Raw genomic sequence first — 21,681 nt, 5'->3', positions numbered from 1 at the left:
ATTCCACATTTCTAAGCCTCGGTATGAATAGATGAATGTTTCATGAATGTTGATAATTTTATTTTCACAGGACTGCTCTTGAGATGAGGGGTATATTATTGTTCTCATTTGCACTAGAGAAGCCGAGCAGAGAGAGATTGAAGTTTAATGGATACAATTTGAGATGCTTAATGCTAGATTTGAGGCTCTGGAAAGATGTGTGGTCTAATAGGCAGAGACGGCTCTGTTTATCCCCACCAAGCTGTGACCTGTAACACTGTCTCACTCGTGACTATTTCTGCCCTTTCTTGCCTCCCTTAAATCCACCAGCTGATATCAGGTCACGTTTTCATCAGGACTCCTCTCCCAGACTGGCCCATTTGTATCCCTATCTTTTAGACTCCTCTCACTGTAGCATTTCTGTGCCTGAATCTGATAGGGATCTCTTCCACAGCTTCTGAGAGAACCCACAGATCTGCTGATATTTCTCCTTTTACATGCCAGAAACCCAAGTTCATAGGGACTGTTCATAGCAGCTCCAAATAGCAAATATAAGGAATTTTTGGTTTGTGAATGGAGAAGCTGAGTGCAGTGAAGAGACACAAAAGCGAAAAGGGTCTGGAGCAGCAGGAGCAGCTGAGGGAGATGGGGGAGGCTCAGACTGGAGTGAAAGAGGCTCAGGAGGGACCTTCTCATTCTCTGCAACTCCCTGACAGGACGGTCAGATGGGGGCTGGATTCTACTCCTAGGGAAAAAGGAATCAGGAATGTTGGATCAGGAACATTGTGGAGACATGCAAAACCAGACCAGGGTGGCAAATCAAACTCAGCAAGAATGTCAGGAGAGTCTCATGACTGACCAAGAAGCTGCTGAGTAATTTCAGGTACAGAAAAGAAGCAAAAGAGACATGGAAGCAGGTGAGCCAGAGAATGAGATCTACAATATTCAGGCATGCAAGGATGGGCTTAGGAAGGCAAAGCCCACTTGGAATTGAATCTAGGGCAGAAGACCAACAAGAAATGTTTTGACAGTTGCATAAAGCAGCCAAAAATAGCCTGTGGAAAATATGGGCCCCTTACTGAATGAAACAGGGACCCTGACTGAAAAAGATCAGCAGGAGACTTATTGTCCTCTTTGCCTTGATCTCTACTGGTAGGACTGGCCTTTGAGAATCCCAGGCCTATAATGCTGCTGTGGAAAAGAAACCTGCTCTTGGAGGAAGATTGATTAGGGAACATTTAAATGAAGTGGGCATGCATAAATCCATGGGATTTGGCAGGATGTACCCAAAGGTGCTGAGGGATCTGGCTGGCATCACTGTGAGACTACTCTAGGTTGTTTTTGAAAGATTGTGGTGATCAGGAGATGTTTCTGAGGACTAGAAAAGAAGAAATATCAGTCCAATGAGGTCAAGAAGCAAAAGCAAGGAAGCAGCAAGGCTGTTCAGTCTCATCTCAGTCTCTAGAATTTGATGGAGTAAACAATTGTGAAGAGCATTTCCAAACATATGAAGGAGGAAAAGATGACCAGGAGTAGTTATCACAGATCTGTGAAGTGGAAATCATGCCTCACCAATTGGGTGGGTTTTATCTTGACTTTAGCAAGAGTTCTGCCGCTGAGTTCCATCAGCTTCTTACAGACAAAATGATGAAACATAGGCAGAATAAATGCGCTCTGTGATGGACTGAAAACTGGCTGGTCTCATAGGGCTGTGATGGGTAGCACAAAATCCACTTAGAGACCAGACAGTAGAGATGCACTCCATGATATGGGGACTAAAAACTTTTAATATGTCAATTAATGAGCAGGGTGGCAGGGTAGAGAACACCCTCCACAAATCTGGAGAATTTCAGAACTCAGAGCAGTGGCTGATATGCCAGAGGAATATGGACATGTGGGAGAGAGTCCAGTCAGAGACCACAGAGATTATGAAGAATCTGGGATATTATCTCTCTTATAAGGAAAGATTCAGAAGGATGGGATGTTCTGCCTGGAGAAGAGAAGGCTCAGGGAGATTTTTCCACATATGCAAATATTTGATGGGAAAGATTAGAGAGGATGGAGCAAGATTATTCTCAATGCTGCCCAGTGACAGGAGAAGAGTAATTGGGCACAAGCTGAAACATTTACACAAGTAGTTCCTGAACAGTGTGGATTTATTGAGGGGATGAACAGTTTGTAGGGAGAGGTTGTGGACTCTCCCTCCTTGAAGATATTCTCATTTGGCCAGATGTGGTCCAGGGCAGCCTTCTCTGGATGACCCTGTTTGAGCAGGGTGACGTGGGCAAGGTGGTCTCAAGAGAAGTTTTCAACCTCAGCTGCTTTGTGGTTTTTTGAATCATTGTATAATTTAGTTGCCAAAATCTGGTGCATTTTATCTGAGCCTCATGTGCAGGTTGAGATCTGAAAAAAGAAGGAATTTATGAAGGATTATCTCTGATAAATGAATATCTGCCCTAATCATGTATAAGCCAAACATCACAGAGACTGGGAGAGGTTTTCAAATTTCCATGCCAGGAGTTTAAATTTCACATATTTACAAGCAAACAAAATGGTTAAAAACTACACAAGAGTTTGAGGAATACTGTTAGTGGAGGAATTTGCCAGCCATAAGTGCATAACTTTTATTTTTCTGGAATATTTAACTTCTCTGGCATTATTTTACCACTCATTTATTCTGCATTGTAAACTGTAGGTAGAAAGACATATGACAAACAACTCTTTCTTTCCTTAACTCATTTCCCTTTGATGAGCTGCAAAGCAAATTTAATTAGGAAGAGAATTCCTGAAAAATAAATGTAACGTGCTCCGGATGGGAATTGCATATTGAGGTTGTTCCTGATGCCTGCTCCTTACTCAGATGAAACACCCACTAAGTCAGGTGTTTATAGCAGAGAAGCATGTAACTATGTGTGGAGAATGAACTGCACAGGAAATGATACATAGGCATTCCCAGTAAACAGAGTTAAGAAGGATATCTGTCTTTATACATGTATAAGAGTGTACATGGTTTTCTAGAAGAAAAAGTACTAATGCACTAATGTACTAAAAGTAAAATGTTTTGTTGGTTCACCATTGTTTATAGAGACCAGTGATGGTACATCCTCCAGCAAAATTATCAAAAACTGATGACAGTTATGATCTTTGTTGGTATCAAGACTGTATTACAGATACATCCACAAGGAAATATGGAAATATATCAATGTATCAAGGACAGCAACTTACTTCTCTTTTTTTCAGATATATCCCCAGACATGTTACAGTACTAACACTCGCCCAAACTTTGTTTCCCCAGGAATTGCAGGTCCCCACTTAAAAGCAGACCAGACTTCACTTCATGGTAAAATGGAAAGTTCTGCCTGTAATGTGATGACCAGAAGGAAACCAGCAGCTGTTGACAGTGTTGCAATGCCAAGTCCAGTGTTATCTCTCCTACCTTCATCATCAGCAACATCTGAAGCAGGTAATGCTGTTTTCACTCCAGCCCCTCTGTTTCTTCCCCATCTTCCTCCTTCTGGAGCTGTACCATATGTTCACCCAGTTCCCTTCCTGATTGGAAAAGTAGCTGCAAATATGAATATCTAATGTGATAATCAGACTGTAACATCTCCAATGCTTTCTTACCGTGACTGTAGATCTTGGCACACCAAATCTATTTTATTCACACACCACCACTTGTGCAATAATGAGGATGCAAGTAGCACCAGCCTGTCTAGCAGGACACTCTGAAGCAAGACTCCTGGTTCCTTCCTCAGCCCCATTCTTCATTTCTTGTAAATGCTCCCACCCCTGTAGCATGAACAAACCAAATACACAGTGAATAGCTGAGGAGCAGATGAGATTTCTTACTGCATACTTCAGTGATTTTAGCATAATATTCTGTCTTGCAAATGCAAAATTGTCTGGGGCAATGAGCAGTGATTTAAAATACCAGAATAAATAAGTCAGAATAGCATGCTTTTCTATCAACTTATATTTTGTGCTTCTATTTTGAATCAGATCGGAAAGGTGATATCTTTATACCCTTGGAAATTGAGCCAAGTCATTCAGGCATCATCATGCCTTTCCTTGGGCATGGATAGAGAGGTTAATCTTCCATTTTGTATTAATTTCCAGTGACTGGGGAATCCACAGTTCATTACCCTACATGCAGCCATTAGGAGTTTCATAGTCTTGTCAAACTTTTGATGCCACATTCAAAAGAAACATCTTTGTATCACTGACTTACAGAATTATTGCATATTTAATCATTCAGCTGAAAGTGCTTTTTCAACGCACTTATTTTTATTTCCCTCTCACTTCTTGAATAAATTCTGAAAACAAGGGTTTCATACTGCAAATTAGCCTCTGTAAAGATAAATTTTTATATTAAAAAAATCAGGATTGTCTATTTAGTCTTTAGTACTTTCCTATATATAAACCAAGGACAGATTTTTAAAGCAGCAGAGAAGGAAAGCACACAAATATTTTATGATCCGTTACAAGATGAAAGTGTATGCTTGACTGCATAGTTCATTCTTTCCATTTTCAGAAGTCTAATTAAATTGTTGGTTTATCTGTAGCCCAGATGTTGAAATAATTTAGCTGAAAACTAAAAGAAACTGTGTTAATGGGAAAACAGGACAGTGCTATGGGTTTCCTGTAATTAATAGGAAGCTCTTTGAAAATTCCTCCATCCAATGCAAGCCAAGAAATTGACCCCAGCTTTGAGCAGCCTCCTCTGTGCCATGTTCTTGCGAGTGGCCTCAGGCACCTCTAAAGGGATGGAGAATAACAGGCAGCAAGAAGGATTTTAGGGCTTCAGACATAACAGAGCCATCCAAAATTAACTTATGGGGATAATGAAGAACATCCAAAGGGTCTGATATACCTGGGCTCACTTCCTTGTTCACTATCACTGCTGGGGTGGGTCTTTCAGCCTCCTCTAGCTCCCCTTGGAAGTATGTATTTATGGTAGGAGTGGCTCTCTTTGCTTCAGAAGCTGTTTCCAGCATCATTTCATTCCTGTATGGCTTCCCAGCATGGCCTGCAGCCATTTCTAATTTGTGAGACTGAGCCTCACTGCACCTGTGGACCCTGGGGAGGGGAGAAGCACCAGGCCTCCATGTGCCCTATTTGAAATTTGTGAAGCTGTGGTTTAAGGCTAACATTGGTTCTTCCTTGTTTTGGGGCAGCTAGGTGGGGTTGTTTGGAGAGTGAGAAAAGTATAAAAGCTTGTGCTGCATCAAGCATTTGTATTTTCCCTTCATTTTAAGCTGGATTTTGCCTTTGTGGAGGCAGACCAGAAAAAAATCCAGAAAAGTAAGACCAACACAGACCAGCCTGGGTCCAGGGTTGGGCAGAGTCTGTCTGGATAAAATGGAAAAGATTAATGCATAGCTTTGGCTTTCAGCAGAGCAGTATGTCACATGGCAATATAGGAAAATATTTTATATCAAAGGTTGCTCACCAAGAGCTTCCAGATGAGTTGATAACACCTAATGGCTCTCACTTCAATGCTAGTTTACTTTGGCAGATCTCCCTGATATTTTATCATAGGCACACCTCATCAAAGCTTCCCCCTGCAGGCCCATCAGACTCTTTCTGCATAGTCTTCCTACACCAAATGTACAATCAGATGTCCCTGACATTCAATAATCAACATAATATTGGGTTTCCTAATATCTCATTTTAAAAGCCTGACCTGAAAGCACAGGTACTTACCCAGTACATGCATTCTGACTACTGGCAGACTGTGTAACAACTCAGATGATTTCTAGAGCCTGCAAGTTCAGAGGCTTGCTAGGAAGAAAGAAAAGGAGTTATTAGTAGCTTCTAACTAGCTCCCTGAGAAAGCCATAAACACCCCAAAGCATTTAAAAAGGAAAAATTAGTGCAGTAAGCCAGCACAGAACAGCACATAGGGGTTTTTTTCCCTAAATGTGAAAATGTGTTTCAGCACAAAAATGAGAAGACTCGTGAGTTTGCAAAGTTTTAAAAGGGCAAAAAAAGTATCTAAACATGAAGGAATGCACTGAAAGTGGTGTTCAGCCATCCATTTACATGCAGGAGCAGAAGCCTACCCACAACTGCCTGCATATCAGTTAATTTTGGGGAATTGGGCAGTTTGGCAGAAGGCAGGTGCCAGCCTTTGCTCCACTGGGGCCGTGTCTATTCAGAATCAGGCTCCACTCAGGACTCAGCCTGAGGGACCTCTTGAGTGCCTGAGAGGGTTTCAGGATGGAGCGGAGCTCTCTGTTCTTACCCAGCATCAGGACATCAAAACAATGTGCAAGGTCATCTTGAACTGCATAGAGTTCCCATTTTAGGGTTTAGAAGCTGAGGTCATCCTCTGCCAGCTGTCCAGACCAGGTCTCCACTGACCATGCTCAGATGGTAACACCAATCTGCAGAAACAGCTGGCAGCAGATAAATCTCAGTAAACACATATCATCTTTGCAGGGACTTGGCTAATGCTTTATTTCAATCTTTTTTTCCCCAGTTCCTTGGCTTACTTTCTTTCCAATGAATATTGAGAGTAAAGCCAAATCTCCTGGTATCATCGTGATACCTTGCAAGCTTTCCTGCATTTCTGATAAATTTTCCGTTGTCAATCACCAACTGAAAAATTTCAGATTTACTTTCAGAAAAAAAAAAAAAAACCTCAAATATTGTTATTAAAAAAAAAAAATAGGACTTGAAAATGTGCCCTGTCAATAGAAATAAAAGGCAAAAGGTGGACAGTGAACTTGAGGAATGTGCCAAATGTTTGATTTTTTAGATCTTCTGACCTGAAGCTACTCTCAGGATATGGGTGGGACTCAAAGGATTTTAATGCTTAAGGCTGAAGTTATTGGGACTCCTTATGTCAATCACCAGTGAGAACAGATGAGAATAATCATTTTCTGTGACAGGGACTTAACCTTTTTTGATCAAATTTCTGGGAAATAGCTTGCTGCCACTTGCCTTTAGGGATCTTGAATCCACAGTTTTTAGGGGTGACCTACTTGGGAGGAATTTTGTGCAACTAATTAGCTTCTCCTGAGCAACTTGGATATTTCATTTCCTTTCTCTTTTCCTTTGGTACCAAAATGACTGCATTCCTCTTTTCTTTTGTCCTTTGTGAACCACAAACTGCAAATGGGTTTTATTTTTCTTTTTGGTGTGGGGAGTGGGTTACATATGGAAAATGTATTTTGTTTTGTAATTAATGAAAACCAGACTTTGGGAAGTTGGCCATCCCAGGTCTTTATTTATAAGAGAGCATATGTCTGTGTTTTGTTTATGACTCACTCCTGCTTCTTACATTGTAACTTGGGTTTGTTTATGCAAGCTCTTCCCTGAATCCAAGCAACATGGTGGTATAAGAGCCAATAATTTATGTTCTCCAAGAGGGAAGGCCAGTGAATGAGGTTTATATGCTGAATCTGTCACAGCCCATAGAGAGCAAGAGGAGATTCTACAACTTGACAGCTCCTGGTTATCTGCAGAAAATGCTACAATAGCAACTTTATTTAAACTACTGCTGGAAGATTAGCCTGTTAGCCATGAAGGCAGAGATAACCCCCAAATGAACCTTTCCTCAAAATCTTGCCTGCTCGGGGAAACTTCAAGGATTTCAAACCCAAATGACTGCTTGACAGTCAGGTGTAAATTAAGTTTGCCAGTAGATGTGGGCTGAGGTTAATTTAGTAGGATGTTTTATTCTTTACCAAAAAGGAAATTCTGACTTCCATCATTTCTTTCCCAGCAGCACAGAACAGATATGTTAGGAGTGAGAGGGAGCACCAGTTATTGCAATAGCAGAATTAATACATTCTGCTTCCCTCACAAAGGGGTAGTTACTTCTAATCCGTGTGCAAATCCTGAACTCTGAACAGATGCCATGTTCAGGAAAGGACAATGAGACAATTTAGGCAAAACAAGCATGGTCTCGTGTCCTAAGCAAAGGACAAGGAGCCAAGAAATTCTGGGTACTCTTCCCAGCTCTGACAATGACTCACAACGTGACCTTGGCAAGAAACTTAACTACTTTGGACTTGGTTCAGATCTAAAGTAAGTGACTGAACTAGGAGTAAGCTTACTTTGGGGGCCATTAAAGTCAATTATATGACTGAGTAGTTTCAGCTAGTATCTGAGGAGATGATAGTACAGAAACCCAGGCAGGGGTAATGAATTTGCCACAGATGAAGTGACCCACACATCTTGTCTCTGCCCACTAGTTTCAGCAACAAACACTTTTCATACTAACTGGCATTCGTGACAAGAATTAAAGGCTGAATTGAAGACATCAGGATTACATCTTTGGGGTACAGAAGGCTTAATAGTTAAGCTGGACCAATATAACAGCTATGCTGAGCTTCCTTCTTTCCAATTAAAGGTTGAAAAATGAGAATGAAGCAAACTCATGCTAAAACATTGCTGTAGCAAAAGCTTGGTTTCTTTAGAAGAGGGAACAGGCAATCTCTGAAGACTACTTGTATGAAAGTTGTATTTCCATCTAATCTTCATGATGCTAGAAAAAAAAAAAAGAGTTTCCAATCACTCTTGTTTGACCCACCCCTGTTTCTCTCCTTGTCTCCCAACAGCCAGCTCACCACTGAAGAAAAGGTTCAAGCGCCGTGAAATCGAAGCAATCCAGTGCGAGGTGCGCAAGATGTGCAACTACACCAAGATCCTGTCCACAAAGAAGAACCTGGACCATGTGAACAAGATCCTGAAAGCCAAGCGGCTGCAGAGACAATCAAAGACAGGCAATAACTTCGTGAAGAAGAGGAGGGGGCGTCCTCGGAAGCAACCCCTTTCCTTTGACGAAGACTCCAGAGACCAAATGCCCGTTCTGGAAAAATGCGTTGACCTTCCGAGCAAAAGAGGTCAGAGACCAACACTCAACCCGTTAATATTGGAGCAAGCAGCCACTCAAGATACAATCATGGCCACCATCGAGGCTGTCATACACATGGCTAGAGAGACGCCACCGCTGCCGCCTCCTCTGCCTCCTCCACCCCCTCCACTCCCTCTCCCTCTGCCCCGGGCGCCCCGGGTCGGAAAAAGGAAAAACAAGTCCCCGCAGGAGGAAGAGGAGGACGTGAAAGTGAAGCGGCACCGCAAGGGCAGAGGGAGCGAAAGCGAAGGCCTTCCCTAAGGCCAGTGCACCTCGTCAGATGTTGGGTGCCCACAGTGGAGCACGCCAGGACTGGGGGACAGGAGGTGCACAGTCGGCCTCACCCCTTTGGCAGCACCAGACTGACCTGTCCCTTCAGCAGCCAGAACTCATTGCAGAGAGCTGTGCCAGCTGGGCGCGCATCTTTCCTCTTCATCGCTTTGACCCAAGCCACCCCCCCAAGGAAAGAGGGGGGGAAAGGCGCGGGAAAAGTGGGGGATACAGGGGAGGAGGATGTGTGTCAAAGTTGGAAAAAGCACGAACTCTGCCGAGTTTCCAAAACTAATCTGAATCTCAGCATTGCTGTTCTCATACCGTACCCAGAGGCTGGAAGTCATCCTCGCAGATAGCTGAACGTTGTCACTAAGGGTGCATGCTCGACTCTGATTCTGTTTGGTGGGCCAGGTGAAACTAAGAGTAACTTTACCATAGTATAAATCACTGTAAAAAAGCAAAAAAAAAAGGAAAAAAAAAAAGGAAACAAAGAAACAAAGAAAGAAACAAAGAAAGAAACAAAGAAGAAAAAAACCCAACAAAAAATAATGTAATTTTCTCAACTGTGATATTGGTTATAACCTATTTGATTTTTTTTTTCCAGTTTTATATACCTACCAGGCTTTGGGACAGCATAAGCCAAAATGCCTGGCTCCTGCTAGAACTATATATTTCTTTTTCATTTTCTTGCCTAGTTACAACTAGCTGCAATATAGGCAATAGAAAATTAGAGCCTTACACGCGTGCACACTCATTCCGAGTGCTATCCCAAGAAATGATGGAATATCACAGCATTTAAAATAAGGTATACACGGATATTCGGTTACAATAGCACGTTTATATGAAGCAACTTGGCAATGGCATGTGAAAAAGGGGTCATCCATCAGCCAAGTTGTTTTGATGCTCGGTACATATGAGTAGAGAACAGCAAGACACTTCTGGGGAATAGTTATAGTAAACATGGAAAAAAATCACCAAAAAAAAAATATAAAAAAGATAAAAGGAAAAAAAATAGGACACAAAAAGAAAAAAATAAAATAAAAACCAGAACCCAAATCTACCAAGTTTTTGCCATCTGCAATTCCCAGTGAAATTAATGGGAAAACCAGAATATTAATAATTTGCTTTGGGTAGCAATGCCTTGATATTATCTTTTAAAGAAAATAGATAAAGTAGATTGTTTTAAAAAAATATATAGAACAAACCCTATGGATAATAGATCCTTTCTTGGCAATTATTTCTGAAAAAAAAAAAAAAGAAAAGGAATAAGTGTTCTTATCTGAAAATAGAAATAAAAATGTTCAAAGGGTATCACCACTGCAATTGTATTAATGCCACTTTGGACATGTTCTCCAAGTTGTGGTTGCCTTAATAAACTAAAAAATAATTTTTTTTTGTACATAATGTAATTATAAAGCTCTCAGTCTGCATGGATGCAAACTGTGTGTGACAAATCGTCTCTTTAAATGGTCAGTTCAAATTGTACATTTCTCATTCGAGTTGTCCGTTAGCCATTGATAAAACTTGGGTAAAATACCCAAGCTCCATATCCACAGCCCAATTAAAATGTTTCGCTAAAACAAAGACTGAACAAAAAACTGTTCCATTGCAGTGTCAATGCTTTTAAAAAAGAAAGTAAATTGTTGAAATTTGAAATAGGTACTTTCAACTTTATTTCCTTTCTTTTTAAATCCTGCGGTGCACTCAACACCTAGCATGGCAAGATGGATATTAAAATGGGAACAGGGAGGGAAGATTCCACCAAGGGAGGGGGGATTGGAATTTCTTAATGGTTGACAAGCCAAATTCTATTCCCTTTTTCAAGAAATCTTGAATTGGTTTATTGCCAAGGAAGCTTCATATAGCACGACACTAAAAAAAATAAAAACAAAAAAAGAAGAACGACAAGAAAACCCCACCAAAAAAGCAAAACAACAAACTCAACGAAAAGTCCCCACAAAAAAATATTGTGTTTCTATTCTGTTATTTATTTACAAAAATCATATCAAGACTATGGTGTTAGAGGAACACTGTAAACATACAACTCGTTGTTTTTTAGAGACTGATTTTTCTTCTGTGATAGCACCTTAGCTTATTAAAACTGAACGCATATGGGGATAGGATTGCGTCGGGGAGCTGGAAGAGGGGATGTATTATTTTTTATTTTTTTAAGACTGGAACAAATTTTGAGGTCCTAACTCCTTAAAACTGATAAGAGGGATCGCAGAATTTTGTTTCCAATTTGTTTTGCATCATTCATCATACCTATTTGTGCTTTTTGTTTTCCAATTAATGCAGCTTAGAAATAAATTGGCTGGTTGCTCGTTCTGTTAAAACCAATTTTGCTTTTCAGCTCTCTTGAATTAGCACAGTGTTATTGACTGAAGTTGTAGGCCTGCAGAAAAAAAACCCTAAACCTCATTGAACTCCTCTCTTCTTCCTTGTAAAACATTGGATTGAGGTTTAGTTAATTTATAAATCTTTTACTCCCAATCTCCTTTGAGCTTGAAAGTAGGTGACAGTCACTTAAAATGGTAGAAAAAAATCATAAGTTTGGTATTCCAGGTAGCTGAAATTAAGCCAAACAACTTATCCTTAGTTTTATCTCCAGTGATATCCTTCCTCCACTGAAGGACATTTCAGTGTGTAGAGAGTGAAAAGTAGGTCTGAAGGCAACAAATTCTGCCATCCAACGCCCATCGTGGCTTCCAGAGGGTCAGGGTGTCCCCAATGGCTGGATTTGGGCTGGACCTTTCTGAACACACTGGGATAAAACTGCCCCAGGGAAGGATAATGGAGTGGCTGCTGCTTCTCAAGCTCCTGAGATTTGGGAAAAGAATGCTCTTATCCTTTGAAAAAGTGCTATCCAAAAGGCTGCTAGAGGCACAGTGTTTAAGGAGAGCATCCACATGGAGGGAACAACCCCACAGACCCTTCGTTGAGCAAAACCATGAAGGGATCCTATTTGTCCTAGAGAAACTAAGCTCAGGACTTGGTCGCTAAAAGCTCTCAGCATGGGATGGGCTCTACCCAGAAGATCAAGGTTTGTGTTTTCATGGCAAGAAGGTGCTGGTGGAGCGTGGTGCTGTGGCTCAGCTTTGGCTGTTTGTCCACACAACACCCTCATGCAGCTGGTCCTGGGCTGACAGGGAGAGTGGCTTGTTAGTGTCATAAACAGCAGACTGAAAATACTGTTAGATGGCACTCAGAATTTGTGTTCTGCATGTTGCATAGTCTATAAAAATGATAAGCAAGTTGCTGACAGAATAATATTTTAAGGCGATGTACTACATGCAGATCATAAAGGATTTAGTTTTAGGGCTTAAGGCTAAAATCCCACTCCTGCCGTTTATTACCCAACAATATTCCAGTAATGAGCTTTTTGAGGTTTCTTTTTTCCCTTACCACAAGGAAGATTTACTGAGGAACTCTCTGGATTCTCTCCACACATTTCCAAATACTGTATAATATTGGGGTGAAAGCCCTTTTGCTTACTAAGACCAAAAAAACCTTTCAAACACCTCCACTGTGTCACAGATTAGCACACATCTGAGCATGCTTCAATAAAAACACAAAACAGTATCACGTGGCTGTGAGCCATATGAAATAAGGCCACGGGTTTGCATCCACTCTGTGGGTCTTTTATTCCTCAATCCAGTGTAAAACCAGAAATGGGGATAAATATTCAGGGAGAGAGGAAAAAAAATAAAAAAAAATAAAAAAAAAAACATTACCACTTGTGTCTCCAAGACCTTCATGCTGCCAGTTTCTTGAGCCCTTCCATATTAAATTTTCTGTGAAGCACCTTGCATGTTTTTGGATAACTGTAAAAAAGAAATGGAAAAAATAAATTTAAAAGAGGTGAAAATAGTCATCAGCTACCCAAGTATCCTACAGCACGGCCCATTTGGCAGAAATGTTGTGGAACATAGAATATTCTAATTGTGACTATTTGGGTAGCATCTGGTGCAATGGGGTGCCAGTTCATCACGAGGACTTCTGAGCACTACAATAAAGCACCAAATAAACATAAATCAATGTTCCAAACACAAGGCTTTCCCTAACTCTTATTTTCACAGGCCCTGATTCAGGACTGCACGTAAGAACATCTAATGAGCATCCTGAAGAGTTTGAAGAACAACTAAAAGAATACAGGGAAAAGGGAAACAAATAAAAAAACCACCAAAAATTTTTTTTAAAAAGGAAAAAATAATCCAAGAAACAAAACCAGTATGGTTTTCTAAATTGAAAAAATAAACATCTTGCCCTTGTAATGCCTCTTCTTTCCATATCATCCAAAAACTGGGGTGCAGCAGTTCTGAGATAATTAGAAGCACATTTCAACAAAGAACACATATTGGAGATCTCCTTAAGATGCCTGCCTAGTTCGCATAAAACACTACATAAAAAAAAAAAGAAAAAGAAAAAAATATAAAAACATGAAAAGAGCTGCCAATTGGACAACATGGGGAAGCAGTTCAATCCCATGTTGGTTTGTTTTACTTTTCTTTTTCTTTATTTTTTAAGCTATTTCTTAAATAATAAATGCACATGAAGTGTTAAATATGTATATACTGTATTTCAAAAAATTAAAAAATCAAACGAATGGGGCACAAGATTGTTCTATAAGTCGTGCTGGCTAATTTTTAGTTTGTATTCATAAGTGGTTTTTAAAAGCCTTTTTTAAAGTGTAATTTGCATGTTCTACTTTGATTGTATGTAAACATATTTTAGAGCAAAAAAATGTATTTGTATTTTATTGAATATAGAGGCAAGAAAAAAACTTGTACATTGTTTGAAATGTTCTTTTTGTAACAGTTTTTATTCATGAAGCATTTTTGTACATTTAAAAATGGATATGGACTTGATGTTCTTTGAGGCTTAGATACATCTGGCATGCTTTAATGTCATGCTCCTTCATGATCTTAGATGTTGGTTTTTAAACATTTTTTTCTAAAACAAAGCTCAGTCTTTTCGCTACCAAATCAGGTTAGCACAGTATAGAGCACTTAACTAAAAAAAAAAAAGAAAAAAAAAAGTTAATCCTATTCATATGTTATTCATTGTGTGAAATTAAAGGAATTCAATTCAGTCTAACATGAGTTGTGAATTCTTTTGTCTTATTTTCCATCTGTTTCCCATCACTAGGGAGTTTAATAGCTTTTGGGATACTAATACCATGCATTCACAAGCCCTCTTTATGGTAATGGATAAAAACATGCTTTGGTTCTGTTCTTTTTTATTTTCTTTCCTTCTTTCTTTCTCTTTCTTTCTTTCTTTCTTTCTTTCTTTCTTTCTTTCTTTCTTTCTTTCTTTCTTTCTTTCTTTCTTTCTTTCTTTCTTTCTTTCTTTCTTTCTTTCTTTCTTTCTTTCTTTCTTTCTTTCTTTCTTTCTCTCTCTCTCTCTCTCTCTCTCTCTCTCTCTCTCTCTCTCTCTCTCTTTATTTTTTTTTAATTTTTCCCAGAATATCCTTAAAAGTATCCTTAAAAGTTATAAATGGACTGTGCCATGGGCCCCACGGGGGCTTCAGTGCTGTGCCTGTCACTGAAAGGACAGAAACATCTCTGGTCCCAGCTGTGTCCTCGGGCACCCGTGGAGCAGAACTTGCCACCCAGGTGGGATTTCCACTCCAGATGGAGCATCCCTCTCCAGATCCCTGCAGGGAAGGCAGTCCCAGGGCTGGGCTGTTGGCAGGGCGGTGATGAGAGCCAACTCTCTCCTCCCTGAGCAGCAGAGAGGAAGGGCTGCAGGCCAAGGGGTATTTTCCGTTCAGTGCAGCCCCACGCTGTGACAATGGCACAGGCCACAGCTCGGCGCAGGAGTTTAGGTTTCCTTTCCAAGCTGCTGCTGAGAGCAGTGTTGCTGCCATTGCAGGCTGTCAGCCTCAGCATCCACGAGCTCCTCCACAGCGATGCCAAGGTTTCATCTTTCTCCTCCTCAGAGAGAGCTCAGCACCTTCACCAGCAGCTCAGCAACCTCGTGAAAATTAAATCTCACCTCCTGGAGAAGTCAGTGATGCCCAGGCAGGATAGCTAATTTAATGTCCTCTCTCATTCCTCTCTTCTGGAGCTTTGTGGGGTGGACTGCCATGGTGGAACCAACTCGTCCGACTGCAACACAGCCCCTCTGGCTGCTGTTTTGACAGCTGTTGCTTCATGTTACTGTAGTAGATCTGTTCCAAAGCTCTCAAATGTGATGGGGTTTATTTTCTTTCTCTCTTCTCTCTCTTTCTCTGTATGAGTCACGCATAGCCTCAGCTTTTGACAGCTTCCAAACGTGCTGACATTTTTGCTCAGTTTTTTTATCAGAATCTGTGATGTATAAGCTACTGGTCTCCAACTCTAACCACATTTTAGTAAAAAGACTATGGTAAAGCCCCTTAGGAAGCATCTGCGAACTGTCAAGATATGTGTTTGCTGCAGCAGTATCTCAGCACTGTTCTCTCCTCCTGCCAGCTCTTTCTTGAGGTTTACCTCCCATGAGCACAACTCTGCTGTGCTTTGGTGGTGCCACCTCACAGCCATGGGGTAGTGAGGCATTGGGGAACAAAGCTGGGGATGTTGATTTCTGTCTCTGGGTGAGACAGGGGCATGAAGTGCTGCGTCTGTGAGGTGTTCACCCTTTCTTGCCCCTGGGCTCCTATTTTTTCCCCATCAGGCTGGCACCACCAGAAGATCCCACTCGTCACCAGTCTCCTTCTGGGCAGGGAGGATGCTCTGGTCATCACCCCAGAGGGTGTCAGAGGGTCACACTTCTCTGGGATCCCTCTGCCACTGTTTCATCTGTAGCTATTCCAGCTCTGCTCCTGTGGACTACAGCATCTCTGAGAAAAAACTCAGCAAGTCTTAGAAACAAAGTATAGGGAATCAAGGAGCTCTGGTAGGGTCTAATTTTTTTTACACACTTTTTGTTTAATGATATTTGAGTCTTCTTCCCTGGGGACAATCCTTAGTGAAACTCTCCAGGGAATCCCGCTTGAGAAGGGGTTTGGATCAGATGTCCTCCAGTGGTCCCTTCCAACCGTACCTATTCAGTGAGACATTGTTATTTTGTCTCAGTTTGCAAGAGTTCAATGTTTTCCAAATTAGAATACTTTCACTATTAATCTCTGCCCTGAAATAATTGCAAATAATGAAAACATCAAGTGCAATGGAGAAACAGCGTTGCTTTCTGATTATGGTCCTCTTTCTTCTGAGCATCCTTTGCTCATGAAAGTTGTGGAGATCTGCTCAAACCTTCTTTGGCCATCCTCCATATCATAGGAGTTTGAATTTATGAGGGAATTTCACACTCTACCCTCAAGGATGGATGAGATGATGCCTCCTGGGGCAAAGAATGATCTTAATTCGCTTTTGATAGTGAAGAATGTTTGTGTGTTCTGGGATAAGGAGCCTTTCCAAGGTGGAAATTCTTCCTCCTCTGGCAGAGAGAAGACAAACCTCAACCTTCACCCACTTCATTCTCATGGTACCATTCCCCACCAGGCTCCTGAGCTCTCTCACGTGTTAAATTTATTTTGTGTCAAGGAAAGTTTGGTTGGTGGAGACGCCTGCAGCTTGTGTGCAACTTGTGTGAGCTCATGACAGCATTATTTGGTGTTCTGTAACACAATGCACTCACATAATTTTAGAACAATGCTACTGTTACTGACGGAGTCAAAAAAAATGTTCCAGTGACCTTGAGGGGCTCAGTGACAGGACCCTACTCAAAGCCCTTCAGCACACACCATCTGGCAAGCTCTAGAAAGCAAAGGAAGCATAGATGTCAGCAACAAAAAAAATGTTTGGCCTTTTATGAGCAATTCATGAACCACATCACTGGCGCACTAACATGGGGGTTTCAGAGCTAATAGCAAGCATTGAAGTTACAATGAAGAGTGGCATATCAAACGGTCTGTGCAATTTTTTTTACTGGGATCTGCAGGAAAAACTGGTGTGAAAGCACCACAGGAGCTGTAGGAGGACTCTGACAAAATGTTAGTGCAATCATAAGTCATTTCATTATGACAACCAACTTTCTTTGTAACACAGAGCAAGACACGCTGGTTCACATTCTCAGCTTATGCAGAGCTGTGCTATCAGTTTCAAATGTGTTAAATCAGTTTACAGGAGAAAAAGATCCGCTTTCACTTTCTTTGTGGAAGCTATTCATCCCAAAGTGGCTTTGGAGTGCTCCTGGTAGAAGGATGTAATATAAACTCCTGTTGTTTGTTGCCTGTAAGAAGTGTCATATTGAGAAAATGAGCCTTTGTTAAAGACTCAAGTGTTTGGAAACTGGTTCACCAGCTCAAGTAGCCAACTCATCACAGTTTCATTAGAGGTGTGGTGGAAGGAAGATGGTAAAAGGACTGGAGAGTCCTTGGAAAAAAGATGAAAGAGTGTTCTGTGCACCAGGAAGTTAAATTAGGTGTCAATATCTACTTCTCATGACTCTGTTGTGCTACAAAAATAATCAGAAAGAAAATTTCCTTGGCCTAAAAATCATGGAGTGCCTCAGTCCTGCTTGAGTCAGGCATATAGGAAGACCAGTTTTTCTTCTTCTTCTGAAATAGGTGCATCTTGTATGGCACCTGTTTTACTCACAGGATTTATCCTCTTGTGGATATCCTCCAGTGAGTGATGGAAAGCACAGAGCAGGGACCTTTTCTCTCTGTACTTTTCCAGGTTACCTGCTCCAGCAAAAAAATCACAGATAAAATTGGTTGTCCCTGAGAATCTTTCATAAGGCAGAAAAATTTCTGACCTGTCTGCATCCCACTCCCATGCATGATCATGTCTGGTAGTTCTCAAACTGTCCCAAAAATATTGTTGCAAATAAAGCTCCAATCAAATTAATACAATTTTTTGTCATTGACTCAAAGGGAGCAAAGTTCCTACCACCTCTCTCTGATTTGGCGTGCCACAATATTATGTGTGCACCCTGAAAGCCCTTGGTGTCTTCTACTTGCCCTGCCTGTTTATAAATTAAAAAAATTATAAACTTTATAAATATTAACTTTTACAATAAAAATAAAACATAAATTTATAAATACAAATATAAAATTTAACTCTAAATAAAATATAAATTTATGTTTTAAAAATAAACTTTTTCAATATTAATTTTTCATGTTTATATTCTCAGAGAGCAAGCATATAAAGAACAAAATTAGTTTTAAGGGGAGAACTGTGAAAGCCTCTGCAAGGCAGAGGCAAGGAAGAGAGCACGTGAAAAGCATCTGTGGTGAGCCTTTTCAGAGAATGGCAAGAACATAATTAGAGAAGGGATGAAAAGTGAGAGATCTCTTAGGGAAGCAAATGATAATGTGGCAGAGCTGTAATGAAGCCAGTGGCAAAGGAGGGCAGTGCTTATTTTTCTTGAAGACAGGAAAAAATAAAACAGCACCACTTGAAGGGGAAGAAATGCATTCAGAAACACAAAAGGGCATTTACTGAAAGGAGGGAGAGGCTGGAGGATATGAAGATCTAGGTCATGGAGAGAGTATAAAAATGGATTTTGAGACAGAAGATGGAAGAGGCAGCCTGCTTGCTTACTGGGACTTTATTGCCAGTGTCTAAGCTGACACAGCACTCCTCATTTATCCTCATTAAACAGCTACCATCAGGGCATAGTTAGTGACCATTAGGCCTCAATTCTCTCTCCTTAAACTGCAGATAAATAGATAGCTACTGCGAGAAGTAAAACTGTCTTTGCTTGAATTACTGATAGCTGCAGTTTCCCAAAATTCTGGTCAGGGATCAGCCAATGACAGCAAAGGTCTGACAGTAAAGACAGCAGCTGTGCAGAAGCCTGCCTGCAAGGATGAGAACTCATTCCTCTCTGGTGGAATGGACTGAGCCTCATTTACTGCAGAGATAACATGACAATGTTTAGGTTCATCCCAAAGCTTCTGGTTTAGTGGAAGGTGTCCCCGTTCAGGGCAAGGGGGTTGGAATGAAATTATCTTTATGATCTCTTCCAACCCAAACCACTCCCTGATCCTGTGATTCTCCTGGGCAGATTGAACACCTGCTCCCAAACGCCTGTAGCTGTGAGGTGTCTCATTATCTTACCTTGCATGGGGATGAAGAGAACCTTGTGCCCAGGAACAACCACTACAGCCACCCCATTTGTTAGAGATGGCAAGAGAAACACTGTCCATATCATCCAGATTGTACAGTGCTATTGAGTGCTTCAAAATCCCACACATGCCTCTGTGTTTTCTAAGTATACCAAAAAAGAGCCCATGGTTTTAGTGGAGCAGTTTTTTACATCCAAACTTCCCCAAACTTCTATCTTGGTGATTTTCATAAAAGTCTGAATAAAATTAAAAATTGAAGAATTTGACTGTGAGCCAGTCATTGTGTTTTTGCTCAGGATGCCATGAAGATTTTTTGCTTTGCTTTGTTTTTAAATAATGTTTTACCAGAATGTCATCTCCAGAATGGCCATGGTGACCCTGAGGATCCAGATTACATCAGCCAATAATGATATTGCTTTTCTTAATGAAAAAAAAGGGGGAGTAGAGATCTCTGGGATCTGAACAGATCTCTGGGATCTGAACCACTGTCTTCTTAACTTGCAAAATCTCATTACCATGCTTATGGAAATTCAGGACATAATACAAACGAACGTATGTTCAAGCTTTGGTTTAGTCCCCCTGATATCCATATGATGGAAACACTTTAAAATTAAGTAAATGATTAATTGCTCTTACAAGAATGAACCCAGCTTCCAGTTCCAACACCTAGTCCCATCGGCCAAGATGAAATTTAATTATTTTATTGAGTGGAAACAGGGATCAATAGACCTCTGTTTTAAACAATCTCACAAAGTGTTCCTAGCCCCAGGCCTCAGTTTGCCATGAGTAGTCCTTGCAAACATCGAAGAGCTATTTGCTAACATTACCAAAACACTGTGAATTCCTTGCTGGAGATGTGCAACTTGTATGAGAGAACATCCTTGTCAAGACTTTAATGACAGGGCATTGTCTCCAAGCCAGCTTCTTTCCTTATTTCTTTTAACCATGAAAAATGAGTCCATGTCACTGACACACCAAAGTGAAAATGAATCTTTAAACCAGGGCACAGGTTCCTTTGTCCTTCTTTACTGCAGCCATATGTTTCTGTCCATCCTTCATTAACTCAAAAAAAAAAACCCATCCAAAACCCCCATGAAAGTTTTTATTTTCTATAAATAGTCCTCAAGACATATCTGTTCACACTGGGTGGGCTTCTGAAGATGCAAGCTATGCAGTTTTGGATCAGCCATCTCTTTGTGTCTTCACTGATGAGGGTGTCCCAGAAATGATATCTGCCTGCTCCTGCCGCTTCAGTATTCAGATCATTGACTGGGTGAGGACATTGAGGCTGAACCACAGGAGGGGAAGCAAAAATGTTGCTCCATCTGCCTTGTATTCAAACTCTGAAGGCGAAAAAGGGGATGAAAACCCTGACAAGGCTGGAGATCCTGAATTCCATCTTTCCAGGTTTCTGGAGAGGTATGTGCCGGACCTCTGAGAGCTGCTGCACGCACATCAACCCAAGGGCCTCTTGCAGGCTCAGCCGACCTGAGTTTCTGCCTCTGTTTCAGGAAGTGGTAGCTTTGAAAGACCATATCAAACTAGTACATTGTGTTTCCTGCACATCCTGCTTTATTGGAGGTTAATTCCTTCTGACGCATGCAGTCTGCTGCTGCCAATTAAGTCAAATGTATTTTACGCTTTACTTTTCTGTTGCCTTGCAGGCTTTTGTTGGGGAAAAAAATTAATAAATAAAACTTGCCAAACACTGTTGAATGACACGGTCTGATGATTTGGAATAAACACCCAGATTTTAATACATCAGAAGGACTGAGAGAGGGGAGGAGGAAGCAGCACCCAGCTGGATGCCAAATGCACAGCTACCCAGCTACCCAGCCACAGCATTGATTTCTGACTGTTGTAAAAGCAGAAAAAGGAACCCCAGGTCAAGCAAGGAGTGTGGAGCTGTTTCTCATGCAGCAACACTGTAATGTGTGATTCTTTGGTAGAGGAGGATAAAAAGCAGCTGCACTGGAAGAGCAGTAGAAGTGCAGGACCAAATAGACTATTCCTCTGCAGTTCCATCTCAGCTGCTTCATATTGTGGTGGTTTCTGGGTTTATTCCTATTTTCTGCTTCTGTCTGTGATCTCCAAGTCATCTCTTTCAGGCTTTGGAGAGCATGAGCAGCTGGGACTGCTCACATTCAAATTGTGATAAGAGAAACTGTATTTACTCAGGGTCAGCTGAGACACAAAATTATGTAAAAACTCATCAGATCTTCTGAATAAAAAATATTCATTTATTTATTATTTTGTTGTCTAACTCAACACTGAGATAGGGCTGTGACAGGAGAGACTCAGTGGAACTTATGACATTATATTCTGATTTGAAGAAGAGAGGCAGCACCAGTTTAGAGGCACCAGAAATACAAACAAGGTGAAGAAGAGTTGGCCCTGTATATCAGTGACATTGTACATCACCTGAGATTTCAGGTTCCTGAATGGGTCCAGGGTCCTTCATTCCATTACATTGTTTTACTGGATAATTTTAGAGCAACTTTCAGAAAAA

At 40.9% G+C, this 21,681-nt stretch overlaps 1 protein-coding gene and 1 long non-coding RNA gene across 3 annotated transcripts in view; one reads left to right on the top strand and one right to left on the bottom strand.

Annotated features, from left to right (window-relative positions):
• Window positions 1-14,212, top strand: part of SETBP1 (SET binding protein 1) — a 267,698-nt gene extending 253,486 nt beyond the window's left edge. For both annotated transcript variants that reach the window (XM_064735472.1, XM_064735471.1), the window contains 2 exons: window positions 3,275-3,442; window positions 8,547-14,212. In XM_064735472.1, coding sequence (XP_064591542.1) covers window positions 3,275-3,442; window positions 8,547-9,103 — 725 coding nt within the window. In that variant the 3' untranslated portion in view covers window positions 9,104-14,212. The remainder of the gene's footprint in view (window positions 1-3,274; window positions 3,443-8,546) is intronic.
• Window positions 1,260-4,970, bottom strand: LOC135459428 (uncharacterized). The gene is made up of 4 exons (XR_010443031.1): window positions 4,850-4,970; window positions 3,688-3,768; window positions 3,416-3,544; window positions 1,260-2,382 (listed from the first exon to the last, which is right to left on the bottom strand). It is a non-coding gene; the product is annotated as an uncharacterized LOC135459428 (long non-coding RNA).
• Window positions 14,213-21,681: the final 7,469 nt, after the last annotated feature.

Source organism: Zonotrichia leucophrys, chromosome Z (assembly GCF_028769735.1).
Source record: "Zonotrichia leucophrys gambelii isolate GWCS_2022_RI chromosome Z, RI_Zleu_2.0, whole genome shotgun sequence".
NCBI lineage: Eukaryota > Metazoa > Chordata > Aves > Passeriformes > Passerellidae > Zonotrichia > Zonotrichia leucophrys.
Note: the sequence above shows the minus strand (reverse complement) of the source record. Positions and strands in the feature narration are given on the sequence as shown.